Source organism: Apteryx mantelli, chromosome 17 (genome assembly GCF_036417845.1).
Source record: "Apteryx mantelli isolate bAptMan1 chromosome 17, bAptMan1.hap1, whole genome shotgun sequence".
Lineage (NCBI taxonomy): Eukaryota > Metazoa > Chordata > Aves > Apterygiformes > Apterygidae > Apteryx > Apteryx mantelli.
In genome coordinates this window covers 5,787,659-5,813,932 of record NC_089994.1, presented here as the reverse complement: position 1 = coordinate 5,813,932, position 26,274 = coordinate 5,787,659, and the positions used below count along the sequence as shown (strand labels likewise).

The following is a 26,274-nucleotide window of genomic DNA, read 5'->3' as shown; positions in this document are numbered from 1 at the left end:
CCTGCCTCATCTGCATGGGACTGCCAATACTCCCCACCATCTGCTGCCTCATATTGTGTGTCTACACTGCACATCACAGCATCCCAGGGGTTACATTACTAAAAATAATACCATATAGCTGACTGATAGGGCTGTGTGGGGAAGTAAGAAGGGATCTGTTGTAAGGAGAAGCTACTGGGACTTTAGCAGCTCTTGGTGCCTCCCAATGCCATGGTGCAGGTCGATGCCTGTTAATCATTTCCCATGGAACTTATAGTCTAAATCCTGAGAAAAGGGAACAGTGGTGGGCTGTGCAAGTTCCCCTTCTTGCCCCATAGGGTTGCACTCTGCCCTGCAAATTTCCTGTTTTCTTCTGGATGTCTGGGGTAGGGGTGATCTGAGGCTTTTTCTGTTCCAGTCCTATAAATGTTTGTGCATCTTGGCATTCCCACTGCTTTGAGAGAAAAAGGGAGAGACTGCAAGCTATTCACTCCTTCCTGAAAGCAATTATCCCATCGATACTATGGGACTCATCATGCCAGGAACCGCTGACTGGTTAGAGTAAAGCACTCACACTTTGAGCCCTCAAGCTCTGTCAAAGCAGGTCACTCACACTAGAGGGGAACAAACATGGAGAGCATGATTTTCAATCCCATGCCCCGTTCATTAGAACAAGCATTTAAATGGAATTGCTTTCTGCATTTGGACAAATACCTCCCATCCGTAAGACTCATAGTCAAAAACCATGCAAAATCCAAGCTGTCAAGGTATCTACACTTGCAGATTAACCCTGTCTGAGGGGCTATGGAGACAGATAAGTCACCTTTATCTCTGGCACCAGTTATCTTCCTGAATGTGGATTCAACTTGGGTAAAAGGTACTGCCACCCCTCCAAACAGCTCACTCCCAGCCCAGCAGAAGAAAAGTGGTTTTAAGCTAACACCAGTGAAACCAGTTTTCTACCCAGCTCAGGGGAGCTGTCTGCCTCCAGTGCACAGCCCTCATGTTAAATGGTGTCACCATAAAGCAGGCTGGTGCAGTCAAGCCTGCGGGCAAGGGAAAACAACACAAAACGACACTGACAATCGTGTTTGGAATGGGAAAGCCGTAGAGCAGGAGCGGAGCAGGGAGCCACCAAGGCCTGACCTTTTCTCTTGGTGCAGTGGTAGATCTGGCTGTGCTCCTGCGAGATCGGGTACGGGTTGGCAGGCGGCAGCAGGTCCTGGGAAGTGCTCGACACCCCGTTCTCGCACTGATATTGGGACCCCAAGTTGGAGGAGGCAGAAAGGACCCTGGTCTCACCACTGAATGGGCTGTGATTTGAGGACACTTTTTGTCTCACTGTGCTCCTGGGAACAACCGGGTACTCTTTACTGAAAAAACAAGGCAGAAAAGCAATTAATTAATAAATAGATCGGTGAATTAATAAATGAAAGCAGCACATTAGTGTCATGGTGTTTGTTTAGACTTTCAGGGAAATAGAGCCATCCGCCCAGGAGACCGCAGCCCTGCCACACTTCATCAGTAAAATGCCCTCCTCTATTTTGCTTTCCTTTAAGTATCTTTCTCTTTAGATTTCTGCCTCTTCCACCATTACAGCTATTTTGCACACATACATAGAATAGACATATGTACTTATAGAGAAGTATAAAATATTTATATTTACATTTCATGATAGTTTTTATAAGTTATATACTATTTATATTGTATATGCATATGTGTGCACGTGTGTAAAAAAAAAAAAAAAAAAAAAGCTAATTGCTGCCAAGTTGTTTACAGGGAACCAAGCTGACTTGGACATGAATTAAATATTTAGGTTTACTTTTTCTGCTTATGGTAGTTGTCCCCATTCCTTTTCCCCAGTATCTGCCAGCCTGGCTGTCCTTGGATGGGGATCTCTGGACCGGAGAACAAGCACCATTCCAAAGCGCTCAGAAAAGAGAAATAAATCACAAAGACCTCATGCACAGCAGAGCCGCGTGCCTCAACGGAGCTGGACCAGGGTGAGCACTGGTGGAAAGTCTAGTTTGCTCCCTTGCTCTGAAATCTGGTTTGAAGTAGGGGTGCTTTGCCAATACTGGCTAGAAATCTCCTCTCCCAGAAGACCCTTCCACACTTTTCAGATACACTTCTCAAACACATCAGCAATGTGGCTGGACAAGATTATTCCTGTTCTGCAGAAAGCAAAACTGAGGCTGAGTTCTGGGTCTTCCACCTGGTAACACACAGGCCCCAGAGGAGACGCGAGCCTCCTCCCACGCTCTCTGAGTCAACAGGGCACTTGCTGAACCCAAAGACTTTCTAAAATGCATTAAGAGCAGGGAGCACCGCAGCACCTCGGGGAAGTGCCATGAGGTACCAGGCTCAGAGCAGCCAAGAACCAGAGCCCAGATTACAACATAAGCTTTCTTCTTTGAGGTTAAAACCATTGGACCAAGCTGCCTTGGTGGATCCTACAGTGGAAATGACACCCTTCACAGTCATAGGAGAGGACTGTGGTGCTCCACAGGAGATGCAGCCACAGCAGGGAGTCACGCTAGAAATGGAATAGGAACATCAGGTTTCCAAACTGCAGTTCGCAGGAGGCATCACAGTGACTTCTCTCCAAACTGAAATACTTCTGTTTCAGTCAAAGTATTTTCGGTATTCTTTGCCAAAAATCAACTATTTGGGGAGGGGAACTAAACTATTTTCTAACTAAATACCTAAAAATTCTCTTTCTTTCAGTTTGCCATTTTTCTACACAAAAAATAGCAGTTTTCTCTGTATTTCTACCTTTCTCTTCCTTATGGGGACTGAGTTCTAGCAAAGACATTTCTTTGTTACTTTCTAAAGCAACACTCATCTTGAAACATTTATATATTTTCCTGAGCACACTTAATACGTAGCGCACACAGCTACCATTTTAGATTGTCCTTTGGTCTTTAAAAATGTATCCGAATTTTTTTTTCAATGCCTAAAAGTCACTATTCCCAAAACAGCTAATTGTAATCCTGGGCCAGAGTTTAATGGAATGAAAGGTTTGGTTCATCGCTGACACAAAATTATTGTTGTGTCCAGAACTTTTGCTTTGCAAAAAAATTGCAGTGAAGTGGGGAGGGGAAAAAAGCATTAAAGCCTGACTTACACTGGCAATATAGGCAGTTGTCTGCACAGCAAGGAAGAGACTGTTGTTGCTGGGCCAGAATGCAAGTTACAGTTTTATATGGGGGTGTTAATGGACCACATCTTTTTTGCATTAAAAATTGTAAAATTAGAAAAAAAAGTTGGTTATAGAAAGAATTTACAAGGCAGGAAGCTGTCACTGGTCTATTCAAAGTCTGCTGGAGGGCTAATGATGAACATCCAGTTTCTGTAGTTTGTGTATTATAATAGCAGAGAGGGACACCGAGGAAGAGGGGAACTAGGTTGTGCAAGGTGCTGTACAATTTCTGCACCACCATGCTCCCAGCAGAAGCAGACGAGATAGCTGAAGGGCAGCCAAAAAAGAATGTTACTTTGCTTCCCATTTGAAAGGTGGACAGCTGAGGCCCAGGTAGGCAAAGCGACTTGTCCTGTGCCACATGGAAAGCTTGTGACAGATTTGTAACTGAACTGTGGATCTGGGGAAGCTCCCTCATCATTTGGACAACCTGCCTCTCTAAATTTGACAGGAGCCAAAGAGGAGGGAAAGGCTGTAGGAGAAAGACAGAAAGGGAGGCAGAAAGCCTCCCTCTCCATGACCCGTCTGCCTGCATGAGTGACACATGAGAGACCAGGTGGAGGCAAATCACCTGTCACAGCTCCAGGAATGATCCCTTGGAGAAATGAGTCTGATGCCACTGTGTCCTCCTGTGTGGAGACCAACAGAGTCTGCCAGCAGGAGACTGAGAATACAAGATGGTCCTACAAGTCACCTTACATTGGTCAGATGCTGTGTTCCCACCAAGAACCCAGAGTCCTTGCACCAGAGAAAAGCCACAAACTGTCCTGTTTGGGAGCAGGAAAAAAAATAATGTTTGGGGAAAGAAATCTGGGAGTAGTAGATGAGTTGGGTTGAAGTTCAACTCCACAGTGAAGGAACTCAACCTTGAAGTCTTGACTCAAGTCTGAATTCCCATTTGGTTAGATTTTTCCCAGACCCATAGGATCGGACACCGGCATCTGCATGGCTGTTCCCTAGTAGTACACACACTCCTCTTTAGAGTTCATCATACAGCCCTAATCCTACAAAGAAGGCCTTACAAGTAACTTCTTCCTGCATTTCCTGAGCACTTCCACTGGAATCAGACATCTAGCAGGTGGAACAAGCAAGGTGGAACTCAGTCCTGTTCTTATGGCTCACGACATGTTCTCCCTTCCCAGACAAATAATGCAGTCGCATGACAGACTATGGAGCTCTATAAGATCATTTTTCATGGCTCTATAAGACCACTTATGCCACAAATTCGTATCTACCAAGGGATTCAAAGGAGAGAGTTCAAGAAGGTTTTGTAATCTCAGAGCTGGAAACATCATTGACCTTGCAAAATAATAAAAAATTGTGGAAAAGAATAAATCTAGGTCTTCACAGAACAGCATCTAGTCCACTTTCTTGCTTATCACTACATTGTAAGGAGTAATTTTCAACTTTTTTTACATGCAGACTTGAAGTTTCCTAATGTACAAGCCAACGTATAGTACATGCAGCCTGCAGACAATAACTTTGTTAAAAATCTCTTCAAAGGTCCACAGATTATAACCAGCCTTTGGGTTGAAAGATCCGTTCCCTCCTGGCCCTAAGCAAATGGTTTTAGAAGGTACTTCTGATACTCTTGCAACAAAGCAGTATACATCAAGGCGCTCCAGAATTACAGTAGCTCATGGCAACAAGACTTCAGAAGAGCTATTAAATGTCAGGTCTCGAGGATCAAATCGATGTCTTTCTGAAGCCAAGATGAGGCATGATGTGGAAGAGGATTTCCCCGTAGTTAGCTGCTGCCGTGATCTCATAGCATCCTTCGAAGCACCTAAACTGGGTGTTGTCTAGATCTTGTTCACAACAGTAATTCCTAATCTTTTAAAATCTGAACTAAGGTATGTCAGTCAGGGATGGGAAACCGGGCCAAACACAGCAATTTCCCTCCATTCTTTCCAAAATATCATGAGATTTTAACTCCTCCCTAGTCAGTCACCACGTAAAAACAGATAGCATATATCCTTGCTATCCTTTCAGTCCTGTCCCCTCCATCTGCTCAGGCGCCCATAGGTACTCTGGTGCAGAATCAGACCCTCATTCCAGATGTGCAGACATGACTCAAAGGCAACTAATTTTATATTTCCCAGGCCACCAATTGTTGTCTTTCCTGCTGAGACTAGGGAGTGGGAAAGAAATGGAAGTCAGCCACAAAAGATATAGAAAGAATAAGAGAAAAAAAGTGACTGGAATAAATATACCATCTCCCAGGAAGAAAATAAACCAGAAAACAATTGTCAATTGCCAATGTGCATTCATTTCAGCTTATTTCCAGCAGATTGTAATAAAAAAAAGAACCACTCTCAGCAGACTGTCTGGAGAGACTGAACTGGATAATCTACAGCATGAGAGGACTTGGTGGGAGAGAAACTACTGAGTACTTCCTTCAGTCTTACCTCAAATCAAATATAAGCTCTCTCTGCATGGGGACCGCAGGCCAGCCCCACAGAAAATAATACCCTAGACTGAATGTCTAGCAAAAGAAGTCAAGATGTCCACTGAGAAATACAGGAGACAGTTCACAGCAGCATATTACTCCAGTCTATCAAATGTCCTGACCTTCTTGCCAGCATGTGAAGGGGCCCAGTAATGCTAGGCTCCCATAACTTCTGTGAACAGTGCATTACAATGACCATTACAATGAACCTAAGAACCAGCAGTGAAACTGCTATAGATCTAGACCTATCAACACCAGGTGAGTAAAAAGCTAGAGTCCCACAAACGTGTACTGTTGCCTGTGTTTGGAGTAAGAGAAATGTGAGAGGAGACAGAAAATGGACATGATCCAACAGAGGCAGCATCAGTCTGCACTGATGCTGGGCTGGACTTCTGCAGATCAGTTCCTGCTGGACAGATCCCCCAGAAGAAGGGGCAGTGGAGGAAATCACAGCTAACCTGTGTTCCTTGAGCTGACTCTCTCACTTCTAAAGAGCTATGGATACCCTCCAGTGAAATCCGTAGAGCCTTATTTTGGATTTCATCTGAATTCCATTAAAATCTATAGAATGCAGTTCAAGCCTGCAGTTTCCACTGGGGCTTTGACCAGGAAACTTTCCTCAGGGACCAGTTTGCTGGAGGAAAGCATCATCACTCCAGCAGATGTTGCAGCTCCAAGTCTCACACTGAAAATGTTTCAGACAGCTTGTGGCTCTTGGGAAATTTCAGTGACAGAACACGGGAAATGAAAATGGATGAAAACATGCAATGAGAAGATGCAATGAGAGCAAGGTCATTTGCAGTGGACTGAGACCTGCTTGAGTTAAGCAGAATAGGTCTATCTGCCCAACAGTACAGCAGCATGCCAAAGTAGATGACTTTGGGGAGTCTGTTTCATTTATTTTACTGGCACCCAAACATACACTATCTTCTCCATTATGCCAGTTCTGAATCATGGTACTAACTTTATATCCTTTGGGTCTGGCCCAGATTCTGTTCTCAGCTACACTGGCAAAAATTTGGAATAATTCCGTTGGAGCCAGGAAGATTACTGTGGATTAATGCCAAAGACAGCAAACTATGGCTCATGATCTTTGACAGAGAAAACATATACATAATGTCAAATCTACACTGCTGCTCTTTTTCTGTTGAATGCATCATTCTGGATCTTTGTGACACTTCGAAAAGGCCCAAAATACCCATTAAAGGAGCTAAGAGCCACCCTTTCTTGTAATTATCTTCCTATTCGAGAGCTTTCCCAATATGGATCTTCAAGGACTAATTGCATTAATTTGAATGAGTAGTAACTAGGGCCTGATTTTTCAGAAGCTCTTCAGCACCCATAATAACAGATGAAGACAATGGGAGTTACAGATGATCATCAAAAATTAGTAAAAGCATTTAACAGAATTGCTCTTTCACAGTTCTCTAGACCCAGACCCACAAATACTTCTCCCCTGCTGTCTTTCGGCAGTCACAAATAAAAAAATAGAAGTTGTGACTTGCGTGCAACTCCCTCAAATCACTCAATAGCTATGGTTTATTAATACAGCTCCATTGACTGTCATGCATGGGGAATTCTAAGGGTAAAGTCCTACACTGACATCTGCAATGCAGACCTCATTGACTCTCCGCGTAAACTTCACCCTCTGGATTTCTCCCGATTATTCTTCTCTGGCTCTCCACACCAAATCCCCCTTGGCACAGACCAAAGTCCTAAGCAGAGACAAAAGGAATTCTTACAAGACAGTGGGGCAAGAGATCTGAGAAGAACATTTTGCCTAAAATTTCTGGCATCACAGTTACATAATTTTTACCTGATTTATGTTTTTCAATTTCAGCTAGACCACAGGATACAGATGCAGTAAAACTCACATCCCTGTACACATTTTCCTCTAACACGTTTTCCTTTTTTTAATCAGGGAAATAACAAACTTGATCTTGTGCTTGGAAACCAGAAAACTTAATGAAGTGTGTTCTCCAAGAGCACACATCCTGTCAAAGAAATTGCTTAAGGGTTCCCAGGTACCTTGGGAAGGAATGGAGGATGAACATGTATCAGAAGTCTGTGTTCACTGGTGTTTGGATCTTTCTGGAGTTTGTGACTATTCTTTTTGAATGAAATCATCTGATGCTGAAAGGCTTAACAACACTCCTGAATGAAATTTTCTACCTGGACAGATCTATTAACTTTTCTTCTGAGAAACTGGAGGAGAAAACAAACCAAATAAACCAACAGAGCCTTGCAGAGGAGAAAGGGACATACTTGCAAACACATCCACATCCGCCCTGCAAAGCTCATGCCCCCAGAGGACATTTGGGCTAATGTGCTGCTCTCGCTTGGCTGGAGCACGCAGAGGCACGCAAAGGCGGAGGGAAACATTCTCAACAAGGCACCCGAGACCTAGCTCTTAGCTCACCAGCAGCTCTGAAAGTTGTCTTTCTTTCCCTCAGTCCCTACCATTTGCCAAAGGGTTCAACAAATGAATCATCAGGCCAAGACTCCGCAGTCACCTAAGCCTGCTTCTACTGCACCCCACTGCAGAACCTGGCCTGAGTTGAGTGAAATAATTTTGGACCCAGCAGACTGGTTTTCCTCCCATGCTGGGATCTTCTGGCAGGCTAAAGGTACGAAGAGACCATCAGAACAGGCCAGGTGAGAATTCCTTTGCTTTGGATGGGATTTATCTCATCTAATTTTAGCTGTTTAAAAGTTAGTCATCTATTTAAGCAAATCATTCAGACCTCCTCTGCAAGTGAGACAGGCAGACAGGGGGTTCCTCTCCCCACCCTAACACAGGTGTGATGAACTGCTTTCTCAAAGAAAAGCGGTTTTGCATGCCAAAAGTGCCCCTCGCTCTCCACTTTCTACAGAGGGGCCTGAACATCCGGCTCGGCTTGCAGACGTTACTTCTAGATGACGTCTTCAGCCACCATGCATCTGCTCCCACCCAATCCAGGCTCTGGTGAACATGTCAGGACCTGAAGGATTAGTGCTGAAAGTGTGTCTTCGCCTGCAGTCAGGCCCCTGAGGCTGCTCCGAGGTGTGGGTGTGGGTGTTGGGGGTGGTTCATGTTTTGACCATGGTTGGGGGCAGCTTTCCTGAAAACAAGGAACCCACCAAGCAGCTCTTGTGCCCAGCTGGGTCAGTGCCACCTCTCAGCCTTGTCTGCTGGGGTTTGCTTCTCCCAGGTCTGCTATCAAGTATGAAATGTTCCTCTCCAATAATCCTACACAGGGAATTAAGAAACATTCGAGCTTTGAATAAAGAAAACATAAAGGTGCTTAGGCTTTCCTCAGCATGGTAAATTCATTCTTTTTATGGCTGCATTCCCTAACGAGATGATCAGTGACCTGATGAATGTTAGGTCACCAGTTTCCGATACAAAATGCTGTGCACTGTTTTTTTAAAAGCGTATTTTTTTCAGCTATCTTTTCTCTACAGTGAAACAACTGCACTAAAAATATATCCAGCCAGGTTCTCCGAGGGCATAAATAGATATCATTCCACTGAAGTCAGGCTAGAAATACCAATATATGTCAGCTAGGGAATGGGTCCATCATTAGGAAAACAACTTTGCTATATAGGCACATACACACATACACATTTATATAGAGAAATTATAATTACATTTTAATATATATTTATATATGAAATATATATAAAACCACAAAGGTAGGTCATACTTCTCCAATATACTCAATCCTGAATGGTTCTTTATTTTATATATATAATTTATATATATATATATAATTTATTTTATATGTGTTTTCATATTTTTTTTATATATAGTATATAATCATTTATATATATAAAAAACCCACAAAGGTGGGAGCATATTTCACTAATACTTTCAGCCCTGAATGGGTCTTTATTTTAATATAATAACCATATCCTTCTCTCCCTTAAAAATGACATCTTTGTAAAGGTACAGCATTATTTCTATACTATCTGTACAGAGGATAAGTTATTTAGGAAGTGAGCATCAGAAATTATCCTGCAAAGTCAACTCTGTGTATTTTAACCCTTTCAACCACATCAGTTCTGAGTGTGTGTATTTATATATTCCAAGTGTTTCTGTTCACTGTATCATCAACTGTGACCGCAGGCCTGCATAAAAATGCCAAGCAATTTTTAGCACAAGTTCAGCATGGCTAGGTGCCATGCTCTTCATATGGCATGAAACACTTCTAATAGTCTTCACTGTTTTACCTCCTCTCTCCCCCTCCAAAAACCCTGTGATGAATGTAAACCTTCAAGTCTTTCCATTGACCATAATGAAAGGGTAGTTTAACAGCAAAAATATGTGGGGACATCGTTACTCAAGTTCCAGTGGAGGCTGGGGGGGGCTGACATAGAAAAAAAAAAAAGCTATTTCAAGTGGCAGTGAGCCCCACCCCGCAAAAAATAAATAAATATTGACTTATTATGCCAGGATCTGTGCAGTCGTTGGAATGGGTAGGCAGGCAGGGAACACAGGGCACATTCAGAAGACCACAGAGATGATTTAGAATGAGAAGAAAAAAAGTTATATATATGTATATATACATATATACACATATATATACACACATATGTATACATATACATATAGCCAATTTATTGGCTTTTCTGGGTGTGAGCCTGAAAGCTTTTGTACACTGGAGTACGTCTGCCCATTTGAGTAAGGTTATGGGTATAAGCGTTTGCAGGATTACAGGCATTATTTGTTGCCTGCCAGTGCAATTTGCATGGTTATGGAGAGCCATATTCAGGTCACCAAATAAGGCAACTAGATGAGACTTCTGCATCTGTACTGACATCTGAGTTCAAGATTGCAATGACCACCTATAGTGTGGAGCTATCAGACTCTGGCTCGTTGGACAGTCAGAGAGAGTCCTTAAAACAGAAGGTCACATTACAGGTCCCTACAGTTCTGCATCGAGAGCAAGCTCCACTGTTCTCAGAGAACATGGGATCTGAGTCACTCCTGTCCTCCTGAATGGAAAATGTTATACTGAGCATCTACAGCTGTCTTAGGTATAATCATGGATAAGGCATTTTCACTGCAAAACATTTGCACCAGGAGGTAACCTGACGCATGAATGTAGTTCCAAGTTAAGTAAAAGGCATGAAGTTAATTACTGGCAGGACCTGACATTTAAAAAGGGACTTTAAAGAGGATTTAGGCTTAAGTTTCAGCTTAAATGCTTAAATCCAAAACTAAGATCCAAAAAGACCCGGCCCTGGAGATCCCGACATTTTCTAATACCTTCCTTTGTTGACCTGAAATCACTCTGTGCACATCCAGAACTGACCAGACAGGCACTCCTCTCCTGCCAAAGACCCTCCAAGAGCCAGAAACCAACACAACGTAGCACCAAGGTCTCCAGAGGGACCTGGAGCATCCTTAGCAAGCCTGCTCTCAGAACAAGGCCTTTTACCAAGTATGAGCCTAACTGCTTTGTCTTTAAAGCACTGCCACTTGGGGAAAAAATACCCAACAGCTCTTCTGTAATAGCCTAGTGACCAGCAGTTGCCAGAGCTAGTCCAAGTCTCTTGTTGCTTTAAAGAGGTTTAAGCCCACATGAAGCAGCAGAGCGCTCTGGTTAGCAAGAAGCTAGAGGCTGTTCTGGATGGGGACACATGAGAAAGAAATACAAGGTTCCTGAGGCCAAAAGGACAACCCACAAGTAAGATCCTGCCTCTGTATCCCAGCAGCTAAGGCATTCACCCTGAAGTAGAAAGTCCTGGATTTTGGCCCCACATTCTGATGATATTTCAACAGTTTAACATAAAATGCACAAGCAGATGCCAGAGATGGGACCCCTGCTAAGTTCTTGCTTAACTCAAGCCACAAGTGGCATACAAAGCAAAACTCGGGTGGTTCTAGTGGCCCCAAATGTGTTACCACAACAGGATCACATGTTACCTCTGCATCCTGGACATCCTGTGGAGCTCCATGTCGTCACTGCCGCGGAAACCTTTCGCAAAGGGGTTGTTCTCAATCTTTAACTGGGTGATCTGAAAGGGAGGAAATGGAACGGGTTCATCATAAGACCAAGGCAAGGCCTGGGAGAGAGAGGATACTGTTTATTAAACCCAAGCTAACAGTTCTGGGATGGGGGAGGGAACAGCTTTCAGAAACTCAAGTCATCCTTCAGCTCAGCCATCGACCATCCCCACTGGGTCTTCCTCTAGCTCTCCCCACTGGAAAAATATCTCCTATCAACAACCTTTCACTTCTCTCAGGTTTGTCCTCACAGGAGGAAAGCTGCTTTCTTAGAGTTACTTGCTTTCTTTTTTGCTCTTATGTCAGAAAGGGTGACACTAATCACAGGATCAGTGATGAAGGTGGTGTTGTCTAAACAAATCCCACTGACACCAACAGGCATTTTATCCTCGGTGCACAACTGTGACCCAAGCCTTGCAGCTCAGACTTTGGATCTTTTCACTCAGATTGGTAAGGCTTGCCCTTATTATATTTCAGACCATCTACTTTTATTCCAGGTGCTCTGCATGTGACAAGCTTCCCCAGCCCACTTCATACCTGTAAGCACTGCATCTCTAATAACTACACATGGTGCATTGAGGGAAATTCCAGGTCTAATCATCATGCCCTGGAGGAATTTTTCTCTCCCCATTAGCTCCAGAAGGAATTAAGGGGTACGAGCTTTCTTACCTAGTTAGCTACCCTTGGTGTCTGAAGTTTGCTGGAATGAACGCTCCCCTCAGGCACCCAACTTTGGTGCTCTTACAACGTCTAAATTAAACAGTTAAAGTAGCTGGTGTAGAGAACCTACCCAAAGCAATGCTCAAAGAGGTGCAGTGTTTTCCTCTGCATACCTCTCCTGAGGACTTGGGTGAGTAGGTTTTCTCAAGCCAAGGGTTTGATGTTTAAGCAAATGTGATTTGGGGGCTCCTACCTGTGGACCAGGACCATCCCCAAACACACCGCTCCAGGTGCTGATCTTGTACAAACTCGCTCTGCTGTTTCCAAATCTGTTGCAAAGCTTTTGATGGCTTTATACAGCAGGACTTAAACTAGATCAAGTGCAATCTATCTGCACTGCCCTGAGTGCCAATCTCACACCAGCTGCTCCTCCACAGCTGGCATGGCAGTGCAAAGCCAGCACAAGCTCTCTGTTGTGTGCCTTGGCTCATTCAATGGAAACACAGCTCTGAGCCCACTCTGATACGAAACAAATCTGTCTGTGGCGCACAGATCTGGAGTTACCAAAGAGGGAACCACAGCCCTGGAGCAAGAGGAGAGAATTAGTCTCTGTAGAAGGTCCCTTAGCACCCTTCAGCTTTCTTTGAAAATTCAAGCAGAAGAGGTAGCAGTTCCCTTTCATCCCTTCCTCTGTAACTGCCTAGCAATCAGAGTACTCAGCCAGGAATCAGGAGAGCCACTTCCACTTGCCCAGGAAGGGATACAACCCCATATATGCCATCAGAGGACTTTACACACCCACTGCATTTTATGGGGAAACACTATCCTTCCTTCCTACTGAAACTGGGCCGACAAGAAGAAAAGAGCTCAAGACTAATGGTGGGAGAACAGAGAGAGGTTCGTGTTCACCAAGTTAAGCACACACAACTGGACCCACCTCTTTGCCAAAATTCAAAGAGAAAATTCTGGCTCTGCTAGTGTCAACAGCAAAACCCTCCAGGTAACTGCACTACCAGATTATTTTGCTATTTTCTTGTCTTATAACTTTTTTTTTTTTTAAACGAAGGCCACTGGTTTGTTTGCTCTTTTTGCCTAATTTAGCCCCAAATCTCACACAGAGACCCCATCACCCAGACCCTTGTTCTCACAGGCATTCCCATTAAACCAGAACCTAATTTAGTACATAGACACAGCACTGTTTTTTTTTTTTTTGTCACACATTTCAGATTTCAAAGAGAAGGGTGAACAAACAATCTATCTGGTCCAACTTGCCATTTGAGCTGTTCTCTAGCAGTAAAACAGGGACATGTTTTATAATTAAAAACCTGGAATAATTAGACAACCAGCTGTGTATTTTGCAAAGGGAAAAACTGCCTATCAGTTTCCACCAGAGAGGTAGTGGCACTTACACAATGAACAATAGGCATTATTCAATATTTTGAATGTTTGTTCTATTTAACTTGCATTCTGAAACACACTAAATGTATGAGTTGTCCTTACTTGCCGAACCCAATGGCAATATTTGCTTGCATAAGTCCTTCACAGAGTGAGTATTGGCACCAAAATACAAATGTACAAGGCCTGGATTCATCCCAGCCTAACCATAGACATTTTAAGCAAGGTGCCTGCGTTAGGAACCTAGTCTCCCGGCATTCCTGCTAGAATCAATGGAGGGAGATGGGAACTGCCAGAGGGCACCTCTACTCTGAGATGGGTAGAATTGCCTTCAGAGGTCCCCACTTCCCTTCATTCACCAAAGAGGGAGCCGTCAACAACCAGGTCCCTAATCTAAGAACCTCAGTTAAATGTCTTGTTTGAGGCAGGATGAATTAAGTCTTTAATCACCCACAAAATGTCAGACAAAATATCATTTGGGACCTTGAGCTTGCAAACACTTTGCTTTACGAGTAGAGGAGTGTCTTAACTTTCATTGGGAACACTCTTACAAACAACATTATTAACTTATGTGCTGGTAGCAGAAAGCCCTAAGTGAAACACAACTGACTTCAGCTGCCTTAAAATTAGGGATCTGCTAAGGATCTGAAGGTATCTGGAAACCAAGGACTACAGTAGGTCTTGAAGTAGATCTCAGCTCTTTGGTGTGCTTCAGATGGATTTCACCAGAAGCTTTCAGATCAAAGTCTCCCCAGCCGAGGCTCTTGTACCACTCATGGTACCAGCCCTGGCACAGAGCAGGGAAAGTCCAAGCTGGACTTAACAAAAAGTACATAATAAAAAAGTAAAGAGAGAAAGCTGGTGAATCTCTGCTTTAGAAAACAGCCAGAAGAAAATATTTTGTTTGGCTGTTTTTTGTCTGACTTGCAAACTATTTCAGAGGTGGAAAAGCAAAGGAACGGGTGGAAATTGCCTTCTTCCGGATCAACTTTGCCATAGCAAAACTCCGTTAATTGACTGTAACTCATTGGCGGGAGAAGGAAGGAGAAGAAAAATCTGTCAGAAAGTCAAGTGACAGTTACACCATTAAAAATAATAAAAAAAAATACCACGTCCTGCAAGGTCATTAAGACAGAAGGCCCAGGGCTAAATTATATAGCATAGATTCAATAAAACTGTAGGGCTGTGTTTATTCCTTTGCAACTGAAAGAAACCGATGGCAAGGTTAGCTTCTGAACAACGATTTTTAAAGCTGATGCAGACCCTTCTAAGATGGGAGTTTTCCAAAATGAAGCCTTACAGACTTATACTTTTCACTTCTTGTCTGACCTATGGGTTCATCTTCGCTTTAATGGGAAGCGACAGCTCCCAATGAAATCTCAGCGCAGCTCCTCTGCACTCCTTTCTCTGGGCTAACTGACCACGAAGCAGTTCTGCTGAGACATTCCAAAGCCATCTTTAAATCTAACGTGATAAAACTTAGTTTTTCATCTAGTTCATTCAAGGAAATACACTTTCTTTACTTTTTTACACAGCCATGTAGTTATATGGGGGGGGGGGTGTCTGTAAGCTTATGTATATCGTTATGGCCAGGGTCAAAATTACCACTTAGTATTATGTTTGTCAAACACTTGCCGTAATAAGATCTTTTTCAATTGCTTATAACTTTACTAAACTTTGTTAGGGTTGAAGTGCTTCACACCAGGTGTCTGCTCCAGGCTCACTTATTATTTATTTATTTTATTATCAGCCAAACTGGTCCCACATTTTAAGAGCACTACAGCTAAGAGAAAATACACCATTCTGACCCTCTCAAAAACTCTAAGAGACCTTTTCACAACTGTCCTAAAGGCTAGGCATTTTGAAATGGATCTTCATTTTTTTGCAAGGAGGGGGCCTTTGTTTCTGGGACCTTGTCTGGTGACAATCTGCTCCCCTCTGAAAAGTTAAAAGCCTGAAGAAGAAAAAAAGAAAGACAAAAAGGAAAAGAAAAAGCATGATTAAGGTCACCCTATTTAGCAATGTAGAGGCTGTCGTGATTCCAAACTTGGTGAGCCCAGCTGGGACCTGCAGAGCTGCAGGGAATACGTGTTGTCCATGCCCTGCAGATGACCATGACCTTGCTCAGCATAACAGAGATCGGCCAGGAGTTTTCCTATCATTGCTGCAGCCAACTTTTCTGGGAGTAACTGGTAGGCTGGACTTGAAAGTACAGAGCCTTTTTCTTCTAGTTTTCGCATACCCCAGGTGGAAACTGAGCCAGCATGGAGGAGGAAGCCGAACCAGAGCAGTGGGAAGGAAAGAAATAGATGAGGACAAGGTGCCTGCTGAGGCTAGCTCCATCAGGCCGGGCCAAATAGACCAGCTGGATGAGGAGCTGGAACTAAGAGCCTGAGGTAAAGGCCAGGGGAAGGGGAGGCTGCTGGCGGGGAGAAGACACTGAACCTAGAAGCCAGCGAAGGAAATGGGAGGGACTGAGAGCCAGTGGCTGGTCGAGTTACTGGTGTGGGACAGAGGGGCTCACTGAGGAGGCTGTTGGCTGAACTGGGAGACAAGGACTGAGGGCGAGAAGAGACAGACCTTACACAGTACTGAGGGCAGGAACAGGGAGAGAAATGAGAGAAGGTGGGTCAGGAGATGGGAAGGAGCAAGACCAGGGCAAGCCACTGAAGAGGTATGAATCTAGGCAGAGCCTGAGGAGGGTGCCAGGATCTAGGGCCAAAATGGGACGAGGCACTCCACGAACGGGTTGAGCACCCTGTCCTGGGACTGTCGGGGGACAGGGACAAGACTGAGGAGAACAGGGGAGAAGGGAGACAGGACTGGCTCAGAGACAGCATTGTAAAGGACACTAGGCCTCTTGAAGGAAGCACTTTCCCACCAAAGTCTGGAAAGGGACTAAATGTTTGACAGCAAAGATCTATGGAGCCCCTGGCAGGGGTTGTTAAGAAGAGAAGAGCTCACTGTACTGCCAGGTACTGTGGTCCCAGAGCAGCTGAGGACTGTGCAAGAGCCGGAAATCCTAGCAATGAAGAGGAGCTACACTGTCACACATCATTTAAACCAGGGGAGTCCTGCCTCGTTCAGTGCTTGGGGCACCCTGCCTCAGAGACGAACCAGCCTCGAGTGGCAAAGGAGGCTGCTCCTTCTTGCTGCAGAGGTGGGAAGGCACAGTGCAAATGACGCACGGGATGGGCAGGGAGAGTCTGGAGGATAAAGCAGTTCAGTGCAGCTTTGGAGGACAGGATTGGGCCCAGTCTCTGCCCCTGAGGCATTCCTGCGGGATACCAGCCAGGCCACCACGTTTGTGGCCTCAACTGTACTGAAGCGATGGATGCTTCTACCTGCAACTGAAGTCAAGAACTGAGCTCTCAAAGCAACACCTCCTGAGATCAAGGATCTGCCCGCTCCTGGCAGCAGCTAAGCCTAAAAAACCCTGAGCAATGCCTCTAACTAGAAGGCCTTTTTGCCTGCTGAGCACCGCTCGGCACACATCCAGAGTGAGGAATCACATGTTCCTCATCCAACAAAAGGCCATGCTGCATGGATGGGAAAGCAGCACAGACACTTTTCCAAATATTGGCAGATCACAACACCAGGGGTCTTAACTTGGCCATCTTAACAGTGCTCTTTTAGTACGGGGGTCTTTTGGGGGGTAGAATGCAGGGAGCAATATATAAATTCAGAAAGCCCATCAAGCATGTTTCTCTATGTACACTGGCTATCTAGGAATAGGTCAGCTAGACCCTTCTCTCATCGCTATGGTGCACGTAACACTTCTGGGTGCATATAGCATTCTGGTTAGGACTAATGTTTCCTTTAAAAGAATTTGGGCTACCAAGAATGTTAAATAACTTAGAAAAAAATCAGCATAAAACCGGATATCCTGAGGGGGGAAAACCAATATAAAGCCCAAGTCCAGCTAACAGGGAAAGTAGGTTGTAAAAATTAATGAGAATAATTGTTGTGAATTCTTGCTTTTGAAAGAACCCTCATGAGGGCAGAACCTTAATTATTTCTGTCTATTAGGGTTCATTTCCTGGTCCTAAGCAGAGAGCTAGTACCTAATAAATACGAGCTAGTAACACAATGATTTAAGCTATAGCAAAATGGTACTTAACTGCAGGGGAAGGTAATATTTGGGAATCAACCTGATTGCAAGCACCCATTGTATAAGTGGCAAGGAAATGAAATGTGCATGTGACCTGTTTTAACACCTCAATATTTCTGGGGTGTTTTTTCAGGGCTGCAAGGCGGGGGTAGGTGGTCAACCGAGCTGCTGACAACTGCACTGAAAACTTTACAAAAACTTTCTTCGTGGCTTAACCCTCCTTTAGGAGAGGAGGGTTGGGGAGGGGGAGATCCCAGAATGCTTAAATATCTTTTCAGGCTGTCTAAAATATCAGGGGAAATAAGCACAAACCCTATATTGGGATTGCAGCTGTGCTATTGAAATAAATTGACTGATCTGAAATCAGTCAGGTCTTTCTATAAGCTGTGTAAGCATAGACTCAAATACAGTTACGGCAAGTCATACAATTGATACTGTAATTTAACTCACTTATGACATAGTTCTTGAAACCTGAAGCACATATGTAGTCGTTTGTGTGTGTATACATATGTGTGTGTATAAAAACTGTGCGTGATTGTGTGGATAGCAGGGTTTACATGAAGGGTGTTCTACAGGTGATAGGTGGAAGTGAGAGAAAAAAGCCAGTAAATGGGAACGCATAGGTAGCACACAGACAAAGAGATGTGCGGATGGACGGACAGACCAACCTCAGGGAGCTAGATACAGACTGGTGCGACTGCATTGATTTATGGCAACTAGAAATACATTCTGCATTGCGCCATGAAAATATGTTTTGCACAAACAACATCTCAGCTGTGAAAGCTGAGCTCGGTTTCTGCCTGTGGAAAAGACCACGCTTGCGACTTTACTCAGCTGAGCGATGCTGTCCCTTCTCCCCACCCAGCGCCTGGAACGGCATCAGCTGTGCACGGCCTCAGCCTGGTTATTATTCTTCAGCTGCACTGGGGCAAGCTACAAATTTTATTCCCTTCCCTGGAGAGAGATGCCATTTAGGGTAGATCATTCCCTGGTTTATTTTTACAGCTCTATCTTTCTCAATTGGGTCTTTATCTTGGGGCTCCAGCCACTCTTTATTTGTTCCCCAAACGATTCAGCGCAGCAAAAAGCGGAGTGTGTGTATTGGGGGGAGGGATGTGAATGTGTGTAAAACGTGTAGTGGTGTCTGAGTGCGTGTGCACGTGTCTGTCGGGATGCAAGCCTGTGTGTGTCTGTAGGGATTCGTGCATTTGTCAGTGTGTATGCTTTGACAGAGATGGATACGCAGATGTCATTCCTTATCAACCAGATGTTGATGATTTACAAGCAAATATTCCTGCTCCTCCTAATATGGCAGTTTTCCCAAACTACTGTACTTACATGGTTTTGCTTTCCTTTGTTTTATTTGTATGATTTCTTTTCTTTACAAAATAGCCCCATTTCACTTCAAAGGAAAGCAGTTAAATTCAGGTCTTTTTTCTCATAGGGAAATACATTTAAAGCAAGCAATGCGTCCTGTTTTATTAGCCCTCAGTTCCATTAATATTATATTCTTTCTCCGAATCCATCAAGCAGAAGTTAAACTTGATTTTATAGCATCCACAGTGGAGTTATAACTTAAGGCATAATTTGGCGAGGACTCAATTTGGATTCAGTTGGCTTGTCCTGGTCGTGCCAACAGCTCCTATTTTAAAGGGCAGGAAAGTATTTTCTTTTCTCCTTAGTCACGGTGAAACACTCTTTCTTCTCCAGCCTACCTCTGCTGCCTGCGTCTCTCTCGCCAACCGATGGACCAGGGAAACGGAACCATTTCATGAAGGTTTAGGAGCTTCCCGGTTACACCTCCAGGAAAGCATGCGGGATTCATCCGGAGTGTTAAATGTCCTTTCTCCGTTTGAAACTAAGCGCCTGATTTCACTCTTTGAAGCGCAATGGAGCCACCCCACCTACCCGTAAGTACAATCAAAAGCCCCGATTTCTAAACGATTAGCGAAGGGATTTGTCTGTTTCCAAAGGTCTGAAAACCTTCACTTCAGGGAGACGGGCGGGTGGTAAATGCCATCGCTAAGCGCAGCCCCTAAGCACCTTCCCTCTCCTCTCCTGCAGCTCCCTCAGCCTCCCCCCGGCTCGGGGCGCAGGGACCCTCCGGCACGGGAAGCCAAAGCGGAGCCGGGGGAGGGGACACGCGTGGGGCGCGCTGCGAGACGGGGGCAGCGGCCCCACGGCGCGGACTTTCCCCGTGGAAAGGGGGCGAGCAACAGCGCCGCCGGCGCACCCCACGGCGTGGGAGCCCACGCGTGTCTGCACACCCACCCGGCCTGTGGCACAGCCGGGGGCGCTCAGGAAAAAAAGCTCGCTTTGGGGGTGTTTTCTTTCTTTGCTGTTTTGTTTTGCTTGGGCAGGCTTTGATATGATTTCAGGCGCAGAGCCTCCCTTCCTTCCAGCTTCTAGCTGCCAACCCCGCAGCTCCCAGCCTACTTCCACGCAGATTCGCCTGCAGAACTTGTCAGAAAGGAACCGTTCCCCAAACAAAAGGACTAAGAGAAGCCAGACTGGGTTATCAGGGACCCGACTGCGGAGGGGAGCGCTGGGGCTCCCTTCTCCAACGCCAGATTACAAGCCTTTGACCGATGGGGGGAAAGAAGATAAAGCCAGCTTCCTTGGTTGGTCGTCTCATCTCTGAGCAAACCATCCTGTTGAACTCATTCCCCCTTGGCTCGCTTAAGCCTCGTCTTTAGACGCTTTGTCTGTGTCGCCAGGAATAACAGAAGGGACGGGACAAAACCCGAGAGACAGGGAGGGCGTGTGGCGAGGGCACACGGAAAGGAAAGGAAAAGAAAGGAAAGGAAAGGAAAGGAAAAGGGGAGCCAAGCACCTCAAAAGAAATTGTGCAAGGAGGGAAGGAGAGCAAACGCGATTTGCCGGTGCCGAGGCCGGCCCAGCCCCTTACCTTGTGGTTTTGGTAGGAGGTGACGGCGATGAAGGCGGTCTCCGGGAAGACGTGGGTGCAAAAGGCGGTGTTCTTGGACCCGAAGCCGTTGTTCTCGTCCGCTTTCACGATGTGGAGCCGGGGCTGGTATTTGTGCATGGAGTTCAGGATGATCTAGGGGACGGGGAGAAGGAAAGGACACCCCGTGGGAATGGAGGGATCACAGCGCGGCACCCCCGCCCCGCATCCCGGCCCAGCGAAGAGGCGCTGGGAGGAGGAGGAGGAGGAAGAGGCCGGGAGCACAGCGGTGCTCCCGTAAAAAAGCTTCCTCCTCTTCAGGGCTCCCCCAGCAGCGCTGCTTTAGGTGCTGGGGTGGGGGGAGACACGTTTCCCAGCAGAAGCAGACTCCCCCCTGCCGAGGAGCCCCTCGGCCCCTACCCCTAGGGCCGGGCAGTGCTTGGGGACCCAGCAGCAGCTCTCCCTGGCTTTGTCGCTGCGAGGGACAGGCGGCTCCTGACCCGCCGGCCCAGCGCGGGGTGCGCTGCCGCCCTGCAGACACCCCCACCGCCACCCCGGCAGCTGCCCCTCCGTGTTCGCGGCCCGAGCCTGCACCTCGTGGGGACCCTCCGCCTCTCCAGGCTGCTCACCAGCCCCCAAGGACTCCCAGCTCCCCCCAGGCATCTCAGTCCCCCAAAATGGCAAAACAGGAGAAAAGGGGGGGGGAAGGAGACGGAGGGGTTTTGTCCCTCACCGCGCCACCCGCAAAGGTTGGGGGGGGGGGCGGGGAGAAGCGCTGCTTTTCGAGATAAAACGCCATCCCTCCTCCGTCCCAAGCTCGGGTTAATCTCCGGGGAAGGTGGCGGTGATGGTGGCCGGAGCGGGGGGGCCGCTCCGCGCTGATAATGACTGCTAGACCTTGGCGACAGCGAGACGCAGCCTGTGCCGCCAGCGCCGCGCCGCCCCGGGCCCGGGAAGCCAGCGGGGCTCGCAAGCCTCTGCCATCGCGGGGGTTTAGGCAAATTGCTTTGACATCCGGGTGGGTCGTAGACATCAACGGTGAGCGATCTAATGGGTTTTAATTTCATTACGGCGGCTCTAATTGAGAGACTAGCGGCGCAGTTCCTCCTCTGAAGCCCTTATTGTCTCACAGCGCCTTAGGTTTGTTTAAAGAGCCTTTTCCCGAGAGCCGCCTGCTCCCAGCGGGGGCCCGGCTGGCCCCTTCCCCCCCAGGCCGGCTCCTAGCAGGCTCCCCCGCCTTCCCCCCCCCCCAACACCCCCCTCAAAAAAGCGCTTCGGGATGGGAAAGTTGCCCCGGCCGAGTTAGCGACCGAGGCTCCGCTTTCCCCTCCCATTTCCTGGTGGACTGGGGAATGTCCTGATCCCTGGAAAGCAGAGTTTGCAAACCACCTTTCCCAAGTCCGCAGGCAAACCCAAAGCCCCAGGCTGGAGGCGGGAAGGAGGGCTCGTAAAAGGATGCTCAGTCGTTGGGGTGCTCTGGGGGGCTCCTCTGGCCCCCTCGCAGGGCGAGCGCCTCCGGCCTGCCGCTGCGCTGCTGTCCCTGGCAGTCCCCCATTAGCCCCAATCGGTTATTAGCGACCACGTGGGCAGGGATTTAATAGCACAAGATTTATCATTAAAAAGGAGGGAAAAAAAAAACTTGGAAAAAAAATGAAACTGAAGTGTTGAAATGAGACCGGAGGAAAATATGCTCTTGGAAAGGGGAGATTTGGATTCGCATACCCGCTTAAGTAATTATATATATATTATACATACACGCAAGTATGTATTTGCTCAGAGAAACACATATCTTTGGAGACCTTCTCAGGAGGGCTGCTTCTGGCTGCAGAATTCACACAAGCTTTCGCGGCCCCATGGGTCTTGCAAAGATCTTTTTACGTCCAAGAGCTCTAGTGGGATTTCATTATTTTATTGTCTTTTAATTATTGTTGCGCTTTTTTTTTTTTTTTTTTTTTTTTGGACCGAGGGATCCATAAGGTTTTAGGTCCTATTTCCTCGAATAATTACGCCTGATTGATTTTACCTGTTAGCCATATTCCCCGAAGCAGGGAGCAGGTTTTAAAGCTGCAAGACTCCCCATGAGGTTAAAACCAGGTAGCTGAAGAGTCGATTAAGCTTGGCGTGTTTCGCCCGCTTTCAGACTACAGGCTTTGATTTCTCTAATCAATTCCCAGGCATTGCTCTGAAATAGCCCATTTTCAAGGTTTATTCTTCCTTTTTTTTGGGGGGGGGGAGGATAAGAGTCTTTATTGAGGTTCATCTCACCCTCGCAGGGAAGAAAATAACACCCCACCGACGCAACAAGTTTTGGCAAGGGGGTGTCATTGCTACGACCTTGGTGGCGCTGCAAGTGCTGCACTTCGGGGCAAAACACGTCCCGAGGGGGCGGCAGGGCAGGGTGGGCTCTACTGGCGACGAGGCCACGCGTGGGTGCGAGGCGAGCCCCGAGACAGCCCGAGGCTCCCTTGCGCCTGGGAGAGACCGTGGCCGCGAACGCGCGTGGGTCGGGCAGGCAGGACCGCCCCGGGCTGCGCGCTGCCTTCCGCGGGCGCGGTGCTCGGCGCTGCGCGGCTCCCGCGCCTCTGCGTGCCTCTCATGCGGGTCGCTCCGCACCCAGCTCTCTGCAGATCCCGGCCCGCTGGGTTTGCCCGATTTCCTGGGGTTCTCCCCCAAAAGCAAACCCAGCCCCGAAGTTTGGGAACTCCCTGCCCCTTCCCACGCAGCGCTGAGAGCAGGGCCGGCTCCCTGTGGCCACTCGCTTTTCGGGGCCACTAACCCCCGCCGGGGGCTGCAAGAGCCGCACACCGAGCATCGCCCCTTCCCACCCGGGTACTTACATGTCCGAAGGGGTCGAGGTGGTTGTTGGTGAGCTTGAGTTTTTGGAAGGAAACCAGCTGCCTCATCCAGTGGGCGCCGGTGGCGGGGGAGTCGGGGTGGACGTACAGCCGGCCGGGCATGGCCGGCTCTGCCTTCCCTGTCACCGACCTGCGCGAAGGACACAGGGGCGCTGAGCTGGCCGCAGGGAGCCCTCCGGGAGCCGCCCGGCCCCCCCAGTACAGCGCTGCACCCCCCGGGTACCCCTTCTCCCCACTCGCTTCTTCCTCCATCCGTCCCCCTCTAGCTGGTTATCCCGCCGGCCTCGGGTGCGCCCATCCCTCACCACTCCTATAGTCCCCTATATCACCGCGTCCCCTATATCTGCAAGGCAGGGCCGTGCTGGCTGGTCACGTCGTGCTTTGGGAGAAGACGACATTTACAAACACACACACACGCTGCTCCGAGAGTTAATCGGGATCTCTGGCACATTTCCCGTCGCAGATCGCTCTCTCCGTTTCCCCGCTTAACCCCATCCTTCCCCCTTCCTAATCACGGAGATCGAGCCAGGAGCAAAGAAAGGACTCTGCAGCAATCCCTACACATCTTCTTTCCCGGCGATATAATTAAACTGTTGGGTCTACAATAGCCAATAATCTCATCGTCAAACAGGATTATAGTTATCGTTAGCTAATCACAATGTATTTTTCTCCTTCCTTTTTATGTGTTTCTCGCCCGAGGAATCTGCCTGGCAGCCGGGAACCATCTTGGGATACACAGCTGCAGAGGCTTCACCTGAGCCTTCGCCTAACATCTCTCCCTTTGCAGCCGAGAGAGAGGATGAGCCGCCGATTCCAGAGTATCTTTCAACCTATTTTGCCTAGGTTTGGCCAGCCGAGAAAGCCCGATCCAAAGCTCCTCTCCCACCCCTTTCCCCCATGCGTGCATACCATTTATTATCTGCAAATTTGTATCTGTGGTCATCCGCTGGTACAATATCCATCAACAGTATGTACTTAGTTTTTGGATTAAGTCCAGTGACCTTCACTTTGTAACTGGGGAACATACGCCTATAAAAAAAAAAAAGTACATAAATATAAGTGCACAGAAGAGAAGTTTTCCGAAGGTGGCTGCGTGTGTGTCTCTATTTGCAAGAGGGAGAAGAGGGGTTCATTAAACAGAAGGGTAACGCCGCACACTCGGATGCGCCTTCCAAAAACGCTCGGGCACACTCAGAGCGCAACTTTCCCTTGGTGGTGCCGCTGGGACTGTTTGGGATTGGTTTGGTTGCCGCTGGGTATCGCTCCCTTGCTCTGGGTCCTATCTGAGGCAAAACAGGCGATTTATCGCGGGAGAATCATAGTTATGGGGCTGGCGAGTTTATTCGCTTACTTGTGCGTCTCCTTACCTGTTCATAGTTTTTATTGTTATTATTATTTATTTCGCCAATACTTCGATTCTCCCTTGTTTTAACAAGTCTGGTCATGAGAACTATTAGGAGTAAGTTACATTCCTGTGCGCATAAACCACTGGAGCAGTAGGGGATATTTGCCAAAAAAGTAAAAAATATAGATATATGTATTTAAAATACATTTTTTTTAAACAAAACCCTGCCATGCATATCAACGATTCCGTGTGTACAGATAGGAAATAACACACGCACTCAGGTATTACATCCAAACTGCGTGCGCAGAGGAACGCGCATACAGAGACATCAGCAAACACACCTGACAAATACTTGGAAACATTCAAATACACACTGAAGACAGGGGCTTTTCGAAATATTTTCCATTACTGCAAGTCAGTGACTTAAAACACTGATGTTATTTTAGTTTGAGCTTTCCAAATATTTAAAAATAAAGCAGATGAAAATGTATCCCTTGACTTAAAACACGCATAAACAAAAACCCCTCACCTCTAAAAATACTGCACTCTTCTGAAAGGCTTGGTCTCTTATCTTTGCGATGTGGCTTTTTTTTTTTTTTAATTCGGATGTAAAAAGCTGGGGGTGGGGGGAACTAGTAACGAACAAAGTGGCCGTTTAGCTCTAAAATTTTGAGGGAGAAATCAAATCCCACCTGAACAGTGATCTGTAACTGTATCGAAAACACCTGACCAGCAAGAACAAGAACACGGACTTCTCCAACAATAAACATAAGGAATTATATAAATAAGTAAAACTACCCCGTATCCAGTCTGGCGAAACGCGTGCACTCTTCCCCAAAGACACTGCACTGTAAACGTCTACTTTATTGCTGTCCAGATGAGGTTTCTATCCACCGCAATATTTGTGTGAATTTGCTGCAAGGTGTTTTATGTCTCCCTTCATGAACCGCTTTCTGTAAACTCTGCTTTTTCCCGAGGTCCCTCCATCCGCCGCTCTCCGAGCGGAGCCAGCACGGAGACCACGTCCCGGCACCGGGCTGCGGGGCTCTCGGCAGGACACTGAATTTCATCAGCTTCCCTCCGTGCAGACAGTTTTCCCTAATGCCTCTCCAACGCTTCTGTTTATATCGTGTCCCCTTTTATGCAATACTCTCCTTTAAAAATCGATCTTTTCAGCAGCGGACGCGTTCAAAGGGAAGGCGAGCCGCGAGACAGATCTATTTGCAAAACTTTGTACAGCCAGCTCTAATTTTTTTCCTCCCTCTTCAGGCAAATTTTGGAAGACCACAACAAATGCCAGATGACAGAGCAAAATGAAAGTTTGACTCTGCATTGTTTATTGTGCCCTTGCAAGCTAAAGCTACTACTATTTCTGTGCGTG

At 46.7% G+C, this 26,274-nt stretch overlaps 1 protein-coding gene across 3 annotated transcripts in view; it reads right to left on the bottom strand.

Annotated features, from left to right (window-relative positions):
* TBX5 (T-box transcription factor 5) overlaps nt 1-26,274 on the bottom strand; it is a 44,336-nt gene that overhangs the window by 9,565 nt on the left and 8,497 nt on the right. For all 3 annotated transcript variants that reach the window (XM_013939714.2, XM_013939713.2, NM_001315498.1), the window contains 5 exon segments: nt 24,458-24,577; nt 23,531-23,678; nt 20,697-20,849; nt 11,542-11,633; nt 1,126-1,352 (listed from right to left, as the gene is read on the bottom strand). In XM_013939714.2, coding sequence (XP_013795168.1) covers nt 1,126-1,352; nt 11,542-11,633; nt 20,697-20,849; nt 23,531-23,678; nt 24,458-24,577 — 740 coding nt within the window.